Source organism: Vespula pensylvanica, chromosome 9, assembly GCF_014466175.1.
Source record: "Vespula pensylvanica isolate Volc-1 chromosome 9, ASM1446617v1, whole genome shotgun sequence".
Taxonomy (NCBI): Eukaryota; Metazoa; Arthropoda; class Insecta; order Hymenoptera; family Vespidae; genus Vespula; species Vespula pensylvanica.
In genome coordinates this window covers 5,295,550-5,311,395 of record NC_057693.1, presented here as the reverse complement: position 1 = coordinate 5,311,395, position 15,846 = coordinate 5,295,550, and the positions used below count along the sequence as shown (strand labels likewise).

Sequence of the window (15,846 nt, the reverse complement as noted above, 5' to 3'; positions counted from 1 at the left end):
TTAACTTGATTCCTATCGGAGTAGCTTTGCGATTGGCTAACGCTGCTCTCTCTCTCTCTCTCTCTCTCTCTCTTTGTCCCTCTCTTCCCCTCTCTCTCTCTCTCTCTCTCTCTCTCTCTCTCTCTGTCTCTCTCTCCGACATAGGTTAAGGTATCGAGTTTCCAATCAAAAGTTCACGTCACCATTGACGTGAACACATAAACGAATTGTACGGTTCTATCGTCGAATCAGTCATTAACAGAACAACCGGCAGTATGTTTCGACACATAATAGAAAATTTTCCGACAAATACGATGTAAGAACGTTCCGGGCAACCAAAGGAGAGAAATTTTCAAGTATGACGATATGTAAGGAGAGGAAGGACGTCTCGACAGGTACCAGCTACGGCAAATTATGGAGGTTCGACGAGTACGAAGACGACGAAGGGTTCGTGTACGAGGAGATAACCGAATGGCTTTTAACGACGGCTCGAGCGAAGTTGCCCATCGAAGGCGATCGTTCCGAGACCGATCGAGTTGACAAAAAGTCGAAGCTACCTATGCGAGAGAGCCTCTTTGCTCACGTTCCACCGTACATCATCTTCCACGGTTACGACAAGAACGGCGCGTCATTACCTCAGGAAATTACGAGACACCTGCTCTGGTGGCATACCAAGAACTTCTCGCCGCGAATGATACGTCTGACGGTTCTCAAATCGGGATTTACGATGACCGAGAAACCTATGGCCAATTGGTCCGGTACCTGGTGTACCAAGCTAGCGTTTTTACGCAGGAGCAAGCAGTTGAAAAAATTTCAAAAGATCAATCACTTCCCGAATTGTCAACAGTTAAGCAACAAGATCAACTTGTGGACGAACATTAACAGAATGGCCAAAATACACGGTAAGAAGAGCTTCGACTACATGCCGCTCTCTTACGTAATACCCAACGAATACGCGAAACTTAAGAGATTGTTGGATAGGAGAACCGTGTGGATCCTGAAACCAGCAGATTCTTGCGCCGGTCGCGGTATACGACTGGTGTCACGCAGCTTCGAGATACCGAAAAAGTCTTCCTACCTGGCCCAACGTTACCTATGGAATCCAAGCTTGATCAACGGCTACAAGTACGACCTACGTTTGTACGTTCTGCTAACGTCCATCGATCCCCTTCGTATCTTCATTTATTCGGAAGGTCTCGTAAGGGTAGCCACCGTTAAATACCGCAATAGATTCGATACTCTCCACGATCGTTTCATGCATCTGACTAATACCTCGATCAACAAGCTCAGTCCTAGATACCGTGGAAACGACGATCCCAACAAGCAACAGGGTAACATGTGGTCGTTGACCGCACTTTGGAATTATCTTCGTTTCAGAGAACGCGCGAATACCAATAACATTTGGCGAAAGATCAAGGGCATCGTTATTAAAAGTATTATCTCCGCCGAGGCTTCCTTAGTCCAGGGTATGAAGGATAGCAATCCACCGAGTTACAACAATTGTCAGCTGTTCGGTTTCGACGTGCTCCTCGACGTACGCTTGGAACCATGGCTGCTCGAAGTGAACGATTGTCCCTCCATGGATACCGAGACGCCTTTGTGCGCGATCGTGAAGGGCCAACTCGCGCGCGACTTCTTGAATCTCGTTGGTTTTCACGTGCCGAATATATTAGGACCGGCCGACGTCGAGACGTTGGAAGGACACTCGAAAGAATCTCAAATCTGTTACGATCGTAATATCTACGAGGCTTTATTGTCGAAGGACGGGGAGGAGAAGCAACGATCGTTCGAGAAAAATTGTCATAATCGTCAAAACTATTTGAACTTGATTCTGAGGAAGCTCACGCCCGACGACGTGAGAGTCTTGATACGACACGAGGACGAGCTCGCCCAAACCGGCAGATTCGAGAAAATCTTCCCCACGCGCAACACGTACGAGTACTTCAAGTACTTCGACAAGCTCAGGTACTACAACATGCTTCTCGACGCGTGGGAAAACGCGTACGGTAATAACAGGCTTCCAGGTATCGACAGGTTGAGAAAATTGTGCAGGGAGAGGTATCACTTGAAGCAAACTCCTTTGAAAAATTTGCAAGAGGAAACGAACTCTTGAACGGCGCGGCCGCCCGGACAACCACGCGTTGTCGCGGCCCATCCTTCGCTCGAAATCACTGATCGAAAATACGGATTTACTGTCGCCGTATATTTCGAGTTCATTGCACATCCGATCGACGGTCCTTTAAAATAATACGTAGCTGTCAAAAATTTTAAGGTTAAACTCATCGTGAAATTGATTAAACTATGAATTAAAGTATCGTCTCGTCGGTCGAAATTATTATCTTGCGCGTGTTTTTCTTTAACGGGCGATGGGTGATCGCGATTCGAGGAAAATGTAAAAAGGAGAGATTAGGAGGAAAAAGAAGAAAAAATCCCACAAAAAAAAGAGAGACCGAGAAAAAGTTATGAACGCTTCAACGAACACGATAAGCGGGAGGTTAACCTCGAGCGTGTACGACGGTCGTAGTAGAGAGGACGAGGAAGACTTGTACGAGCTGATAACCGAATATCTCTTATTATTTCCTCCGATAAAAAAGGATCCGCCGACGAGCACCGAATCGAAGAACGAGTTGCCACTTCGTGCCAGTCTGTTTCCACACGTTGCGCCATACATAGAATTTCAACCTCACAACGCGAAGGCCCGATACTTCCCTCGGGAAATTCAACAACATCTGCAATGGGATCTGACGTCGGCGACGCCAGCGATCGTTCGAAAGATCGTACAAAATACGGGATACCGATTGTTGTCGGGTTGTTCCGGTTGGTGCGGCACGTGGAACGAGATCATGTACACGTATAATTTCTCGAATCTGAAGAATTTTCAAAAGGTCAATCACTTTCCCGGTTCGTACGAGATAGGACACAAGGATCGCTTGTGCAGAAACGTCGGTAGATTGATATTGCTTCACGGGAAGAAACGCATAGACTTCGTACCGCGGACGTACGTACTACCGCACGATTTCGAGATACTATCGAAAATCTGGGATAAGGGCCAAGAGAAGAAGTGGATATTGAAGCCGCCAGCTTCGTCTCGTGGTCGTGGGATCAAAGTGATCAGCAATAAGACGCAGATACCTAGCACGTGTAATTATCTGGTGATCCAGCGTTATCTCTCCAGACCGAAACTGATAAACGGTAACAAGTTCGATCTGAGACTTTACGTACTCGTGACCAGCATCGATCCTTTGAGAGTATATTTTTACGAAGACGGCTTGGTAAGATTCGCGAGTAACAAGTACAGGGACAGCACCTCGACTCTCCACGATCGTTTTATGCATCTCACCAACTACAGTATCAACAAGTACTCCTCGGTTTATAGCGAGAACGACAGCGTCGATTCTTGCAAGGGCCACAAGTGGTCGCTCAAGTGTCTCTGGAGTCATTTGGAGAAACAGGCGGTGAACACCGCGAGTATCATCGAGAGGATTCACGACATGACCGTCAAGACGATCGTCTCCGCGGAGTCCTGCGTCAATAATTTCTCTCGCGTATACGCCGCCTCTTGGTACAACTGTTACGAACTTTTCGGTATCGACGTTTTACTGGACGAGAATCTGAAGCCTTGGCTGTTGGAAGTCAACGCTTGTCCCAGCTTACAAACTCCTTCGTTATTGGACGAAACTATCAAGGGTGCTCTCGTCAAGGATACCTTGAATTTGGTCTCCTATCGTATACCAGCGGAATTACCAAATTGTTCCCTTCGTCAAGCGGTCGCTAAGAGCGAACATTCCGCGATCTGTCACGATTTTCGATTAAGCGAGAAGGGACTGACCAACAGGGAAAAGTTGAAACAGTTGCAATTCGTTTCTAAGAAGAAACGGCAAAACTACTTGAACGAAATCCTTCAGAATCTAACTGCCGACGACGTCAGACGATTGATACAGTACGAGGACGAATTAAATCGATTGGGCTCTTACCGAAAGATCTTCCCTACCAAGGATACGCACAAATACTTCAAGTATTTCACTTATCTCGGTTATTACAATCGATTGTTCGACGCCTGGGAGACGGCTTATAGTCGGAAAAGGAACGAGGCTGTTCAAAGATTGCGAGAGTTGTGTAAACAAAAATTTCACCTTAGACGTCACAACGAGTAACGTTCTTCTTCTCCTTCTTCTCCTTTTTCTTCTTCTTCTTCTTCTTCTTGTCCTTCTTCCTTTCTTCTTCTCCTTCTTCCTTTCTTCTTTGTCATTTTTATTGCATATCTCGTTCTAACGAAATTTTTCGTAAACTCCTATGTAAGACGATTGGAAGGAAATTTTTAAGAAAAAATTGTCGGGAAAATTATCCAGTCTAATTTTTACATGGAGCAAATGAGTTTCATGTCTGTAACAGCCACCCGGTTTAATAAATCTGTACTGACAATTTAATGTCTCTATTGTGACCGCGACGGTCGACGGTACTGGCAAACTGAACTTGATTAAGTTAATACGAAAGGGGACCAGATTTCTTCGCTTCCGCCCTTTAAATTCAATTACTAGTCAGTTCTACGCTACTTAAAACATCATATATCAGTTTTATACGGAGGAAGTACGATTCGGTGGGATCGTCTCTGGAAAAAGCCGAGCCGGATATCGACTAAAATTTCTCTTTCCCTTCGGTAATAATAATTTTCGGTTGGAATCGTTTTTATTTCTATCTTAATTATGTAACGTTCGTTAAGTAAGATCGTTGCGTAAGGTTACAACAAACTTGGGAGAATTATCAACGCGTATCGACGACGACGATAACGCAAGAGATATCGATTTTCTTTAAGGGCACGATCAATGACGAATCAAACAAAAGTATGTGTACATATATGTGTATGTACGTATGTATATGTATATTAATAATAACAAATGATAAACTTTTCGATCGAGAAATCAACAAAGTCGAGGCAACGATTATCCTCGTCGTACGTATGTAGCCATGACTTATATACGCGAGGCAACGATCGTTCGAAGACAATGGGCTCGCACAGTGCCGCGACGGTCAATGAATTGATATCGTTATTGTAACAACATAATAGACATATTTTCTTATTGAGATTGCAGTACGTCGTATGCGTGCTACGTACGTGCCGCGCCGGCACGTCTTTATGAATGTACTCATTCATACGCGGAGACTTCTCGAGTGTGTTGCGTAACAAACACACAACGTTCTCCGTGTGTAAGGCTAAGGACCTCGTCTTCTTGACCGACAGAGAGAGCGAGATAGAGAGAAAGAGGTGAAGAAATGACTTGCACTCTTATGCGAGGGGGAACGACTTTAAAAACAATATGGAATATTTTTAACACTCGGACGAGTCCCTCCACATACCTTCTTTCCACCCTTTGACCGATGTACGAATCGATCGATTTCAATTTTTAATAATCTCTCTCTTTTCTTTTTTTCTTTCTTCTATCTTCCTTTTTCAAAATTACCTACATCCAAGTTTTCGATATAATCACGTTCGTGCAACGCTATGAAATGACTTGCTCTCTTCCGCCATGGGAGATTGACATTAAAAATAATGTAGAATATTTTTAACACTCGACCAAGCCTCGAGCAGAGCGTGTCATTCGATCGATTGAATTTTTTAATAATCATAATTCCTCTCTTCTTTTTAAATTATTTATATCCAATTAACTTTCCTTCGATATCATCACATTCATAGTGCTAGACGGTGAAATGACTTGCTCTTTTGTTCAGAGCATAAAGGGACATTAAAAATATTATGAAATATTTTTAACCCTCGAACGAGTCTGCCCGCTTATGACTCGATCGATTTAACCCTTTCCTTTTTCTTTTTTTCAAAATCAGATCTAAGCTTTCGATAAAATCATCCTCGTGATCGATTAAAAAAAAAAGAGAAAGAGTAACGATAATGACTTTTATACGTTTTATCTTTAATTCCCGTGACTCCTTTATTTCTTATATATATATATATATATATATATATATAATTTTTTTCTCTTCATTTTTTTTTTTACACAAGATGAATAACGATCGCGTACGAGAGGAAGAGAGAGAAATCGCTGAGAAAAAGTACGATCCCGTTTTCAAAGTATATCTCGGTCGGGACGTCAAAAACTCGTTTCTAAATGGATGTTACCTTTGACAGATACAAATTCGTCGGCTAAACGAGCGATAATTATGGAAAATGTTCGAGTCCAAGAAACGTACTACATACACGTTGGGGCATGTTTCGCTTCGTAGGAAGGTGATCGTCGAGCAACATTATTAGTATCTATTTTAGCGAAAGAAAAAACCAGATAAAGAAAAATAAAGAAAGAAAAAAAAAAAAAAAGAAAATGTATCGTGTATATATACATATACATATATATATATATATAGACATACATAAGTATCTGCGTATATAATTAACTTTCCAAAGCATTTACACCGTGATTATGCGAACGGTGATCGTGAGATTGTCCATCGTAGAAACACTTTCAAGGTTGCTTTCGATTCGATTTGTATGTATTACTTTTTCTTTTCTTTTTTATTTAATTTTTTATATATATATATATATTTTATATACTCTTTTAAGAAACATGTCCTCGGAAGGAAAAAAGGATTGAATCATAGCACTTTAAGTCGATTCGTTTTACCGTTTAATTAATGAACATGCGTCGTTAACTGCACTTCCAAAGGAAATGCTAAACCTTTCTTCTTCTTCTTCTTCTTCTTCTTCTTCTTCTTCTTCGTCTTCTTCGTCTTCTTCGTCTTCATAAATGAAGCGAATCCAACGCCTCCAATGACAAGCGATACGAGAGGAGTCTTCTTTTCTAGTTAGATCGGCTCGATCCATTAATCTATCGTCCTCACGTTATATCAATATTTATGGTCTCTCTTCTATCTCGAATAGGAAGTAACCGATGTTAGTATATTATGTATATATGTATTTATGTACGTACGTACGTACGTACGTACGTATGTAGGTGTATCGTGTAACGTGGATAAACTATTTCTGCGTAGATCGCGTCAAGTATCAACGAACGTACGATGCGCGGGCAGATGGACTGAGATCTTTCCAGTACACTCACCTAAGTCCGATAATACCCACTCTCTTTCTCTTTCTCTCTCTTTCTCTCTCCATCTATCTCTCTTTCTCTATACCCGTCTCTGTCTCTGTCTCTGTCTCTTTCTCTCTTTCAAAGTCACGCCACTGAGATCGATATCGCTTTGAATTTGCATACATTCGAGATACGTGCCTTAAATCTCACGTGATTTCTTTCATTTAAAACGCACATATCTTCGGGTTATTTCGTTCTCCTTCCTTCGACTCGAGATTAGTTTCAAATCTTTTTTTCTTTCTTTTTCTTTTTTCTTTTTTTTTCTTTTTTTTCTTCAGACATCTCGCGAATACTCGACTCGCTGATTTACAAAGAATTATTCTTCTTTGATTCATCGTACCCATACGCGTGCACGTATACATATATAAATATATATATATATATGCGCATCTATTTTTTTGGTGAACAAATTAGTCAAAAAGATCAAAGTCTTAACGATATAAAAAAAAAAAAACGTAAACAAAAAAAAAATAAATAAAAAAGAAACAAGGAAGAAACGCAAGGAGTTATAGAAAAGAAATTTCAAAAGTAGGAGGACCGATAGATAGCTTCTTTCTGTTAATAGAAAATAAAAAAAAAAAAAATAAGGAAACAAATAAAAAGTGCGAAAGATAACAGGGAAAGAGAGTGAGGGGTGAGACAGGAAAGAGGAAAGAGGAAAGGGAAAAAGAAAAAAAATAAAAGGAAGAAGCGTGCGAGCGGAATTCGGCGGCGGGGGCGTGCACGGTCTCTCTCGATAACGACTTAATAAACTGCTGTGTAGCCCAAGTTGGAAGAGAGAATAACAAGAGGAGGAAGAAGAAGAAGAAGAAGAGGTGGAGGTGAAGGTGGAGGTGGAGCAGGAGGAAAAAGAAGAGGAAGAGTAGGAGAAAGAGAAGGAAGAGTAGAAGGAAGGGTCGAGGGCACGCGTGGGGTAGACAGGCGCGGGATAATGCGCTCGGTCGTTCGCGCACGCGTTTATTCTCAGGTGCGTCGCGTGCCCCCCATCCACCCACGCGTCCCACGTTTACCATAACCAACGCCATACCTTGCGTCCGTTTATACATTTATCTATCTATGTAAGTACATACCTGATTTATCGTAACTCTTGGACTCTTCGAAAAACGAGGATTTAAACGTACGAACGTAAATTTTTAATCGATCAATTTTTAACGATACGTTTTGAAAGAGATATGTGTGTGTGTGTGTGTGTGTGTGTAATATTATCCCTAATGAGAAATTTTTTTTCTTTTTTTTTTTTTTTTTTTTTTTTTTTTTAAGTAGATTAGAGTATAAAGATTGAAATATTCTTTCGCTTTTTTGTTCTTTTTTTTTTGTCTTCTAATTTTATCGAGTAATCCCGTGCACGAGATCGACGAAAGGTACTCTACGAGATGTAACGATTTTGTTTTTTGTTTCTTTCTTTTTTTTTTCTTTTTTTTCTTTTTTTTCTTTTTTTTTTTTAACGAACGTTGGCGAAATAAGAAAATGAAATAATATACCTACTAAGAGATACGGTATATTCGGATGAGTTAAACGATCGAGATCGCGGTGCTCGATCGTTTCGTTTCGTCGAACTGTTTCGCGCGACGCGAAGAGAACGCAGATTATTCGCGACGGTCTCGAACGAAGAACGAAAATAGCAAGCACGTACGAACGACGAAGGGGATTTTAGTACAGTAGAAAACGCGTAACCGGAAGCTACGTTCTACGTGTAATAAATAATGAAACGACGACTAGGTATACGTTGGAACGTTCGGAACACTTGTAACGTAACCAACGGCACGACCGCTATACATATGTATCATTCCTTCCTACTTGTTTAGTCGTAACAGTTTAGTCTTTAAAAGTCTATAGAGACATAGAATTTAAAAAGAATGGATAACATCTCTTTGAATCCGTCATTGAATATTCATTATATTCTAATATCTAATTTATGTAATATATCTTATCTTCGTAAACACTGTATTTAAGTTTAAGTACTCCGTTGAAAGATCAACTATTACACAATGGTATACGGTATATCAGTATTATTAGTTCTAAGTATATCCTTCGAGTGTGTTTGCTTTTGCAACCGAGTGTACATGTATATATAGATAGAATACATACCTAGATAGATACCTAGATATAGGAGTACATAGAATATAGGAGAGTCGTCGTCGTCGTCGTCGTCGTCGTCGTCGTGGTCGTCGATAGAATCCCGAGAGTCGCGCGCGCCGCGCTCGTGCGACGCGGCACGCTCGGTTCTCCTTTATCCTCCTACACTTCTCTCTCTCTCTCTCTCTCTCTCTCTCTCTCTCTCTCTCTTTCTCTCTATCTAACTCACTCTCGTCGTGCCTCTTCGCGTGCTCGTACATACAAAATAGGCCATTGTTTCAGCATCGCAATAATCCCGCTCGTGACGTACATTCTCTCTCTCTCTCTCTCTCTCTCTTACACATACTCTTTCTCTCTTTCTCTCTCTTTCTCTCGCACATACTCTCTCTCTCTCTCTCTCTCTCTCTCTCTCTCTCTCTCTCTCTCTTCTTAATTTCATTTTCTTTCCTTCTCCTTCTCGTTCTTTTTCTAGCACCCTCTCCTCGTTCCTCTCTTCGCGTAAAGACGCACGTCGCGAGGCTGCGTCGGGGCCGAACGCTCCCTCGAATCTCAATCGACTTCCCACATACTTTCACGCTGCTCGCTCACTCGTAAAGCGAGCTTTACTGGTTTTCTCGTGCGACGGATGAATATTGTCACGCACCTTATTCCCATGTATCCATCGGCACTATCTCTATGACACCACCCAAACACGACGCGCATCGCATCGACCGGACGTACATTTCTATTCTTTCCTTTTTTTTTTTTCTTTTTATTTCTCTTTCTTTTCTTCTTTCTTTTTTTATTTTTATTTTTTTCTAATCCGATACGTTGCCAGAGAGAAAGACAGAGAGAGAGAGAGAGAGAAAGGTAGGGAGGAGATTCTAATAAAAAATTAGAAACTGCATAAACGACGATTTCTGATAGCTGTCGCAAAAAAAAAAAAAAAAGATTCGAGTTCGCGATACGTAAACATATTTCGATCGATTCGATTGTATTGAAATTTGTCGAAGAGAAAAGGAAAAAACGTTTGTATTAGAATCGATTAGAATATCTGAGCGGATCTCGAGGATTTCATTATCTCTCGTTTTTCTCATGTGAAAAAAATGAAGAAGAAGAAGAAGAAGAAGAAGATGACGAAGAAGAAAAAAAAAGAAAGAAAAAGAAGAAAAAAAATGAGAGGGTAATTTCAGGGTGAATGTTAGAAGGGTATAAAGGCACGAGGGTGCCACGAACAAACCACGCGCGTAGATAGATAGATACATACATACATACATACATACATACATACATACCTACATATAAAAATATATATACAGATGTGTGCGTGTGCGATGCACGTGCAAGCGTGCGCTCGAAGAAGCGTGAAGGTTGTGTTGAGAAAAATTCCTATGGGCTTCTTCGGTTCCCACGAGCAGGGTGCGTCAGGTGGCGAGCGTGGGGTGCGCATAGTCCCTCCTCCTCCTCCTCTCTGTCTTCACCCCTCGAAATAGATGTAAAACTCTGATCGAGATAGTCTCTCTTTCTTTCTCTCTCCCTCTCTCTCCCTTTTTCACTTCGTTTCTCTAAGCTCCGCCCTGCTACCATTTTCGGCACGCATCCTGCGCGTGTACTACGCATTAAAAGTACGTAGGACGATCCTAAGGAATCTTTTCAATCATAGCTATTCGTCAAAAGGCTTTTACCGTTCTTGTCCCTTCGACCCTTGGCCATGTCACCCCTCTCTCCTTCTCATTTCTCTCTCCGTCTTTTCGAACGCAAGTCCTTTTGTCGAACCGAGAAAGGGACGGATGAAGGGATCGTCGTAACGTTCGCGTTACTTTTCAACGATTCCATTAAATTTTAATAAACCTTGTTTAAAAGGAAAAAGACCATTACATCTTTAAATGAGTTTTAAGGAACGGAAATAGTCTCGAAATAGACTTTTCCAAACTTTTTTCCAATATTATTCTATTCGACCGTACTCGACCGTACCTTCTCGATTAATTATATCTATCGTTTAAAGATTCAAGATGTAAACGATGTTTCCCGAGGTAATTAAAACGAAATGACGAGGCTGTTTGTAAGATCGTCAAGCTCTCTGTTAATTAGGGTCCAATCTGAGACTACTAGCGTTGATATTTTCTCAATTAACATTGACCATGAAATTTTATGTTCATGATACATCTATTGGCACGGGTAAAGTTTTTATCGAGGTGACCTTTATTATGCGGGATCGATGATAAAATAGTCGATATCTCGTTCATGTCTCGATAAAATTAAGAGCATTCCTTCGATTTTATTTATTTTCTTTTTTTTTGTATTCATATTTTTTTTTTTTTTTTTTTTTTTTTTTTAACAGACAACATGCAAAAATGAAAAGAAACCGAGAAGTAAAACGAGTCAGCGGGATGCATTTAGAAGGATTAGGAGTCTCCGTGGATGGAATATTGTGTAGACGGATTAGAAAACGTTCGCTCTTCAAGAGAGATCATTTCGGTACTGGCAGACGCGTTTTTGTAAGTCGGCGGATCGAACCGTGCGGCCACGACGCGGGGGAGCATTCCCACGAGAGACACGAGAAATTATTATTAACGCTTGAAGAAGTCGTGACTCTTGTGCCGTCTTATCTTTTTCTTTCTTTTCTTCTTCTCTTTTTCCTTTCTTTTTCTTTTTTCTCCGCCCGTTTCTTCGACCGCAGCGAACGTCACCGATCCACTTTCGTCCTTTTTTACGTCTTCCTCGTTTTTCCTTTTGCTTACTCGACAAAAAAAAAAGAAAAAAAAATAAATAAACAAGTAAATAGACAATAACAAAACGCTAGACGTGTGTGGCTCTTAAAAAAAAAAAAAAAAAAAAAAAAAAAAACAGAGAGAGAGAGAGAGAAAAAAAAAGTAAAGAGATACTTCGATCGAGAGAAACCTACGTGAGAGATTGATTTTCGAAAAACCGGTAATGAAGAAGCAGGAGAGAAAGAAGAAGAAAGATAGAAAAAGAACAAAAAATAAAACCAAAAAGGAAAGAAAAGAACCACTATGAGAAAAAAGGAAAGCAACGGGAGGAAAAAAGAAGGAAAAGAAAAGGATCATGGTTTTCGGGTAGCTCCGGTAGCAAGCAGGTCCGCCACCCAGAAAAGTTGTCACGGGTTTGCAAGTAGTGGGGGTAGAAAGATCGGATCGCTAGTAGAGAGGCTCGAAATGCTTCCCACGTAATCGAAACGTGCTGAAAGCGTGCTGCTCGCGTGGCCGTTACGCGATAGAGGGGAAGAGAGATAGAAAGATGGAAAGATAGAGAGAAAGAGAAAGAAAACAAGAAAGAAAAAGAGAGAGAGAGAGAGAGAGAGAGAAGGGAGAGACGCACCCAAGACGGAATCTTTCTCACGAACGAGGACGTCAGGTGCAGGACCTCCTTCAGGAAGTACAACGGTTCCTTACAGGGATTCGCGACTTCTACCTTCCCACGCTCCTCCAGTTGTAACGGCCAGATTCGGCTGTCCTCTCTTCTCCCTCTTCCCTCTCTCTCTCTCTCTCTCTCTCTCTCTCTTTCTCTTTGTCTCCTTCTCTTTCTTTCTCTTTCTTTCTCTTTCTTTCTCTTTCTCTCTCTTTCTGTTTAATACATCTCTTCATCTCTCTCCCTCATCTCTTCTCCTACTTCTCTCATATTTTTTTGTGCGTGATGAACGGCTTCGGAACGGCATCGAGATGATCGAGAAGCTAAAGGAAGGAGAGAAGAGAGCAAGAGAGAAGAGGAAAACGAGAGGAGGAAGAAGAGGATAACCATCCTTATGGACCGGCCTACGAAGGCGCCCATGTCATTATTCCTAATTACAGGAAATGCTTCCTCCTGTATGTTTTCCTTTCGAAGGAGCTTAACTCTTTCGGTCTTCGTAAACAGAAGAGAACCAGACGCAACTCAGCGCATCTTGGAAAATAATGTTGATTTCAATTAGAACGATACGATGAATCGCGTAAATATTATAAATAAACGAGAGGGATCTTAATCGGTAGTTATTAAAATATAGATAGAATTAGGTATATTTTCTCGATAGAAATGTTTTCTTCGTAGAATCGTAGGAATACATACATCGACGCGGTTGTTAAAGTCGATAAAAAGCTTCAAATTAAAATACACTTAGACGTTACGCGCAAAAGTTTTTCCCTAACATCGCGTGTTCTTTAACGAGCACTTTACCAACAGTTGCCAAATTATTTCCGTTTCGAAGAGATCCGCCTCCCCAATTCTCCCCACTTCTACCGACTCATTTATATATTTAACGAGCCGGATCAAAATGGACCAGAGAAGTCGAGAGATGCAAAAGTCGTTTATACAACATTGACAAAACGATGTTTCGCGTTTTATCACGGTGGTATAAATAAGTACCTACATGTACGTACGTACATGTAAGTACGAGCTTACGCAAAAAATATATTTTTATCTTCGCGAGGAAGCTAATGATCGGGTTGCGATCGAGAAGAATTTCTTTTCTTTCTTTTTTTTTTTTCTTGTTTCTTTTATTACTCTTCTTTTTTTTTTCGATGACTCGTTGAACCACTTATGCACCGTTCGTTCGTACCTTGTCATCAAAGGAAAAATACTTTACACTTGATACTTCTTTGACTACTTTTTTGAGAAGATTATAGTCACACGAAAAGTCGTGTATCAATGTAATTTCTTTTAACTTCGATCTTCCAATAGGCAGGTAAGTAATTATGTAAGAATCGTGTAACATCTTTTTCGTAAATATCTCTCTCTCTCTCTCTCTCTCTCTCTCTCTCTCTCTCTCTCTTTCTTTAATATTACTTTCCTCCGTCAGCCAGCTGTAGGATTTTGTCGAAAGCAGACGGAGAATGCTTACTCTCTTCGCGCCTCGATCAAACTCGTCCGAATTCTCTCTCATCTTTTCTTCTTTTCTCCTTCGTATTCCACTCGATCGTGGGAATTTCGTTGGCGCTTCTCGAATCGAAGATTCGACTCACGAGCCAGAAAACGGGATCGACCTTTCGTCCCACTTTCCTCTCCACGCGACAGACACGCTTTCGAAGAGAACCCTTAGAGGGGACGAAGCGCCGTAGCTACCGTTTCCTACGAAGATAAGAAAAAACAAGAAAAAAAAACAAACAAACAGAAAATAAAAGAAACAACGAGCCGATTGTATTCCGTACTTTCTTCTTGTCCGTTGAACGAAACTCATTCAAAACATTTTCTCTTCTCTAATTTTTATCTTCTTTCTTTTATTTCCTTCGTACTTTCCCTTTTTTCTTTTTTTTTTTTGTTTTGTTTTTTTTTAATATTTTTTTTTCATTCGTCTGTCAGGAGATCGAAGCAAAAAATAATGATTACTATTTCCCCGTAAGATATTATCTAAATACAATGATGAAAGAAAAAAAAAAAGAAAGAAAGAAAGAAAGAAAGAAAGCCCTGATCGAATTCATTTCGGATGCGAGATCATATCGTTAGTTCGTTACGGTAGATTCGTCTAAAGAAGTGACTCATTGAAAGTCAAAAGGAGAAGTTATCGTTCAACCGAGACAAACGGTCCAGAAACGTATCCGTTTTGTTAAAAGGATCGACCTATTCGATATAAACTCTGTCCGTCCCGTCTATTAAACGAAGACATCGATCGTTAAATATACAAAGATCCTTGCGAAACATCAATCTGTCATCGAGAGATCACGGAGAAATCTGATCTACGAAGGAATCTCCATATAGATTATCTCATTTGACGATTCCCTTAAAACGATATCGTATTAATAAAAAGAACAAGTTGCTGATAAAGAAGAAGAAAAATGGACGTTAAGCAAAAGCTAACAAAATAGAAGGGGGTGGAGTTAAAAACAACATCGTGGTAACAATCATAAGTTTCTTGGAAGGACGAAGGCGTTGTCGATAGGAAGGATGACTTGAGAGTAAAGAGAGAAAAAAAGAGAAGAAAGGAAAGGATGGAAAGGAAGAAAGAGAGAAGGATGAAAGAAGAAAAGAAAGTAGAAAGGAAGGAAGGAAGAAAGAAAGAAACAAAGAAAGAAAGAAAGGATCAGAAGGATCGAGATCGCTAGGCTCGACTGTAGCTCGCGAGCACGCGTCGGCCACGCTCCTGGCGCGAGACTGGTAAGACAGGTATTCGAAAGTGTTCGTGAGAGAGAAAGAGAGAGAGAGAGAAAGAGAGAGAAAGAGAGAGAGAGAGAGAGAGAGAGAGAGAGTAATATGACAAGAGAGAAAGAGATAGAAAGAGAAGTTGCCGATCCGATCGTTAGCACACCATCCGGCCGCGTCCCTTCGACGAAGGCGCGGGACAAATGGAGCTTTGGTTCTCTTTAAGGGAGGGGAGGGAAAAAGGAGGATGAGTAGGACGAGGTGGAGGAGGAGGAGGAGGAGGAGAATAAGAAGGATAAGAGAAGAGCAGAGAGCGGGATCGTGCCCGCTTATCGTGGGAACGAAGCGGCCGTCGGCGGTGAAGCGTTTCAGGAAGCGCTTCGTCGTGTTCCGCTCTCGCGAACACTCGCTAGCTCGCTAGCTCGCGTTCGTTTCGCCTCTTTTGCTCTCTTTCGAGCTCTCCAACTCCCTCTCTCTTTCTACTTTTTTCTCTTTCTCTCTCTCTCTCTCTCTCTCTCTTTCTCTTTCTTTCTTTTTGTTTCTGTTTCTCTCGACGACGCCCACGCACCAATCGCCTGCCTCCGAGCCCGAGAAAATGGGCCCGTTTCAAAGACTCCAAGCCATAAGGATTCTTCTTCTTCTTCTTCTT

General features: G+C 41.1%; 2 protein-coding genes across 2 annotated transcripts in view; both read left to right on the top strand.

Annotated features, from left to right (window-relative positions):
- Window positions 1-224: 224 nt before the first annotated feature.
- On the top strand, window positions 225-2,402 carry LOC122632090 (tubulin polyglutamylase TTLL4-like). Its single transcript, XM_043818548.1, has one exon. The coding sequence runs from the start codon at window positions 338-340 to the stop codon at window positions 2,090-2,092; it is 1,755 nt and encodes a 584-aa protein (XP_043674483.1). The 5' UTR covers window positions 225-337; the 3' UTR covers window positions 2,093-2,402.
- LOC122632092 (tubulin polyglutamylase TTLL4-like) overlaps window positions 2,401-15,846 on the top strand; it is a 21,064-nt gene continuing 7,618 nt past the window's right edge. Inside the window, exon 1 of the mRNA XM_043818560.1 lies at window positions 2,401-4,129. Coding sequence (XP_043674495.1) covers window positions 2,442-4,129 — 1,688 coding nt within the window. The 5' untranslated portion in view covers window positions 2,401-2,441. The remainder of the gene's footprint in view (window positions 4,130-15,846) is intronic.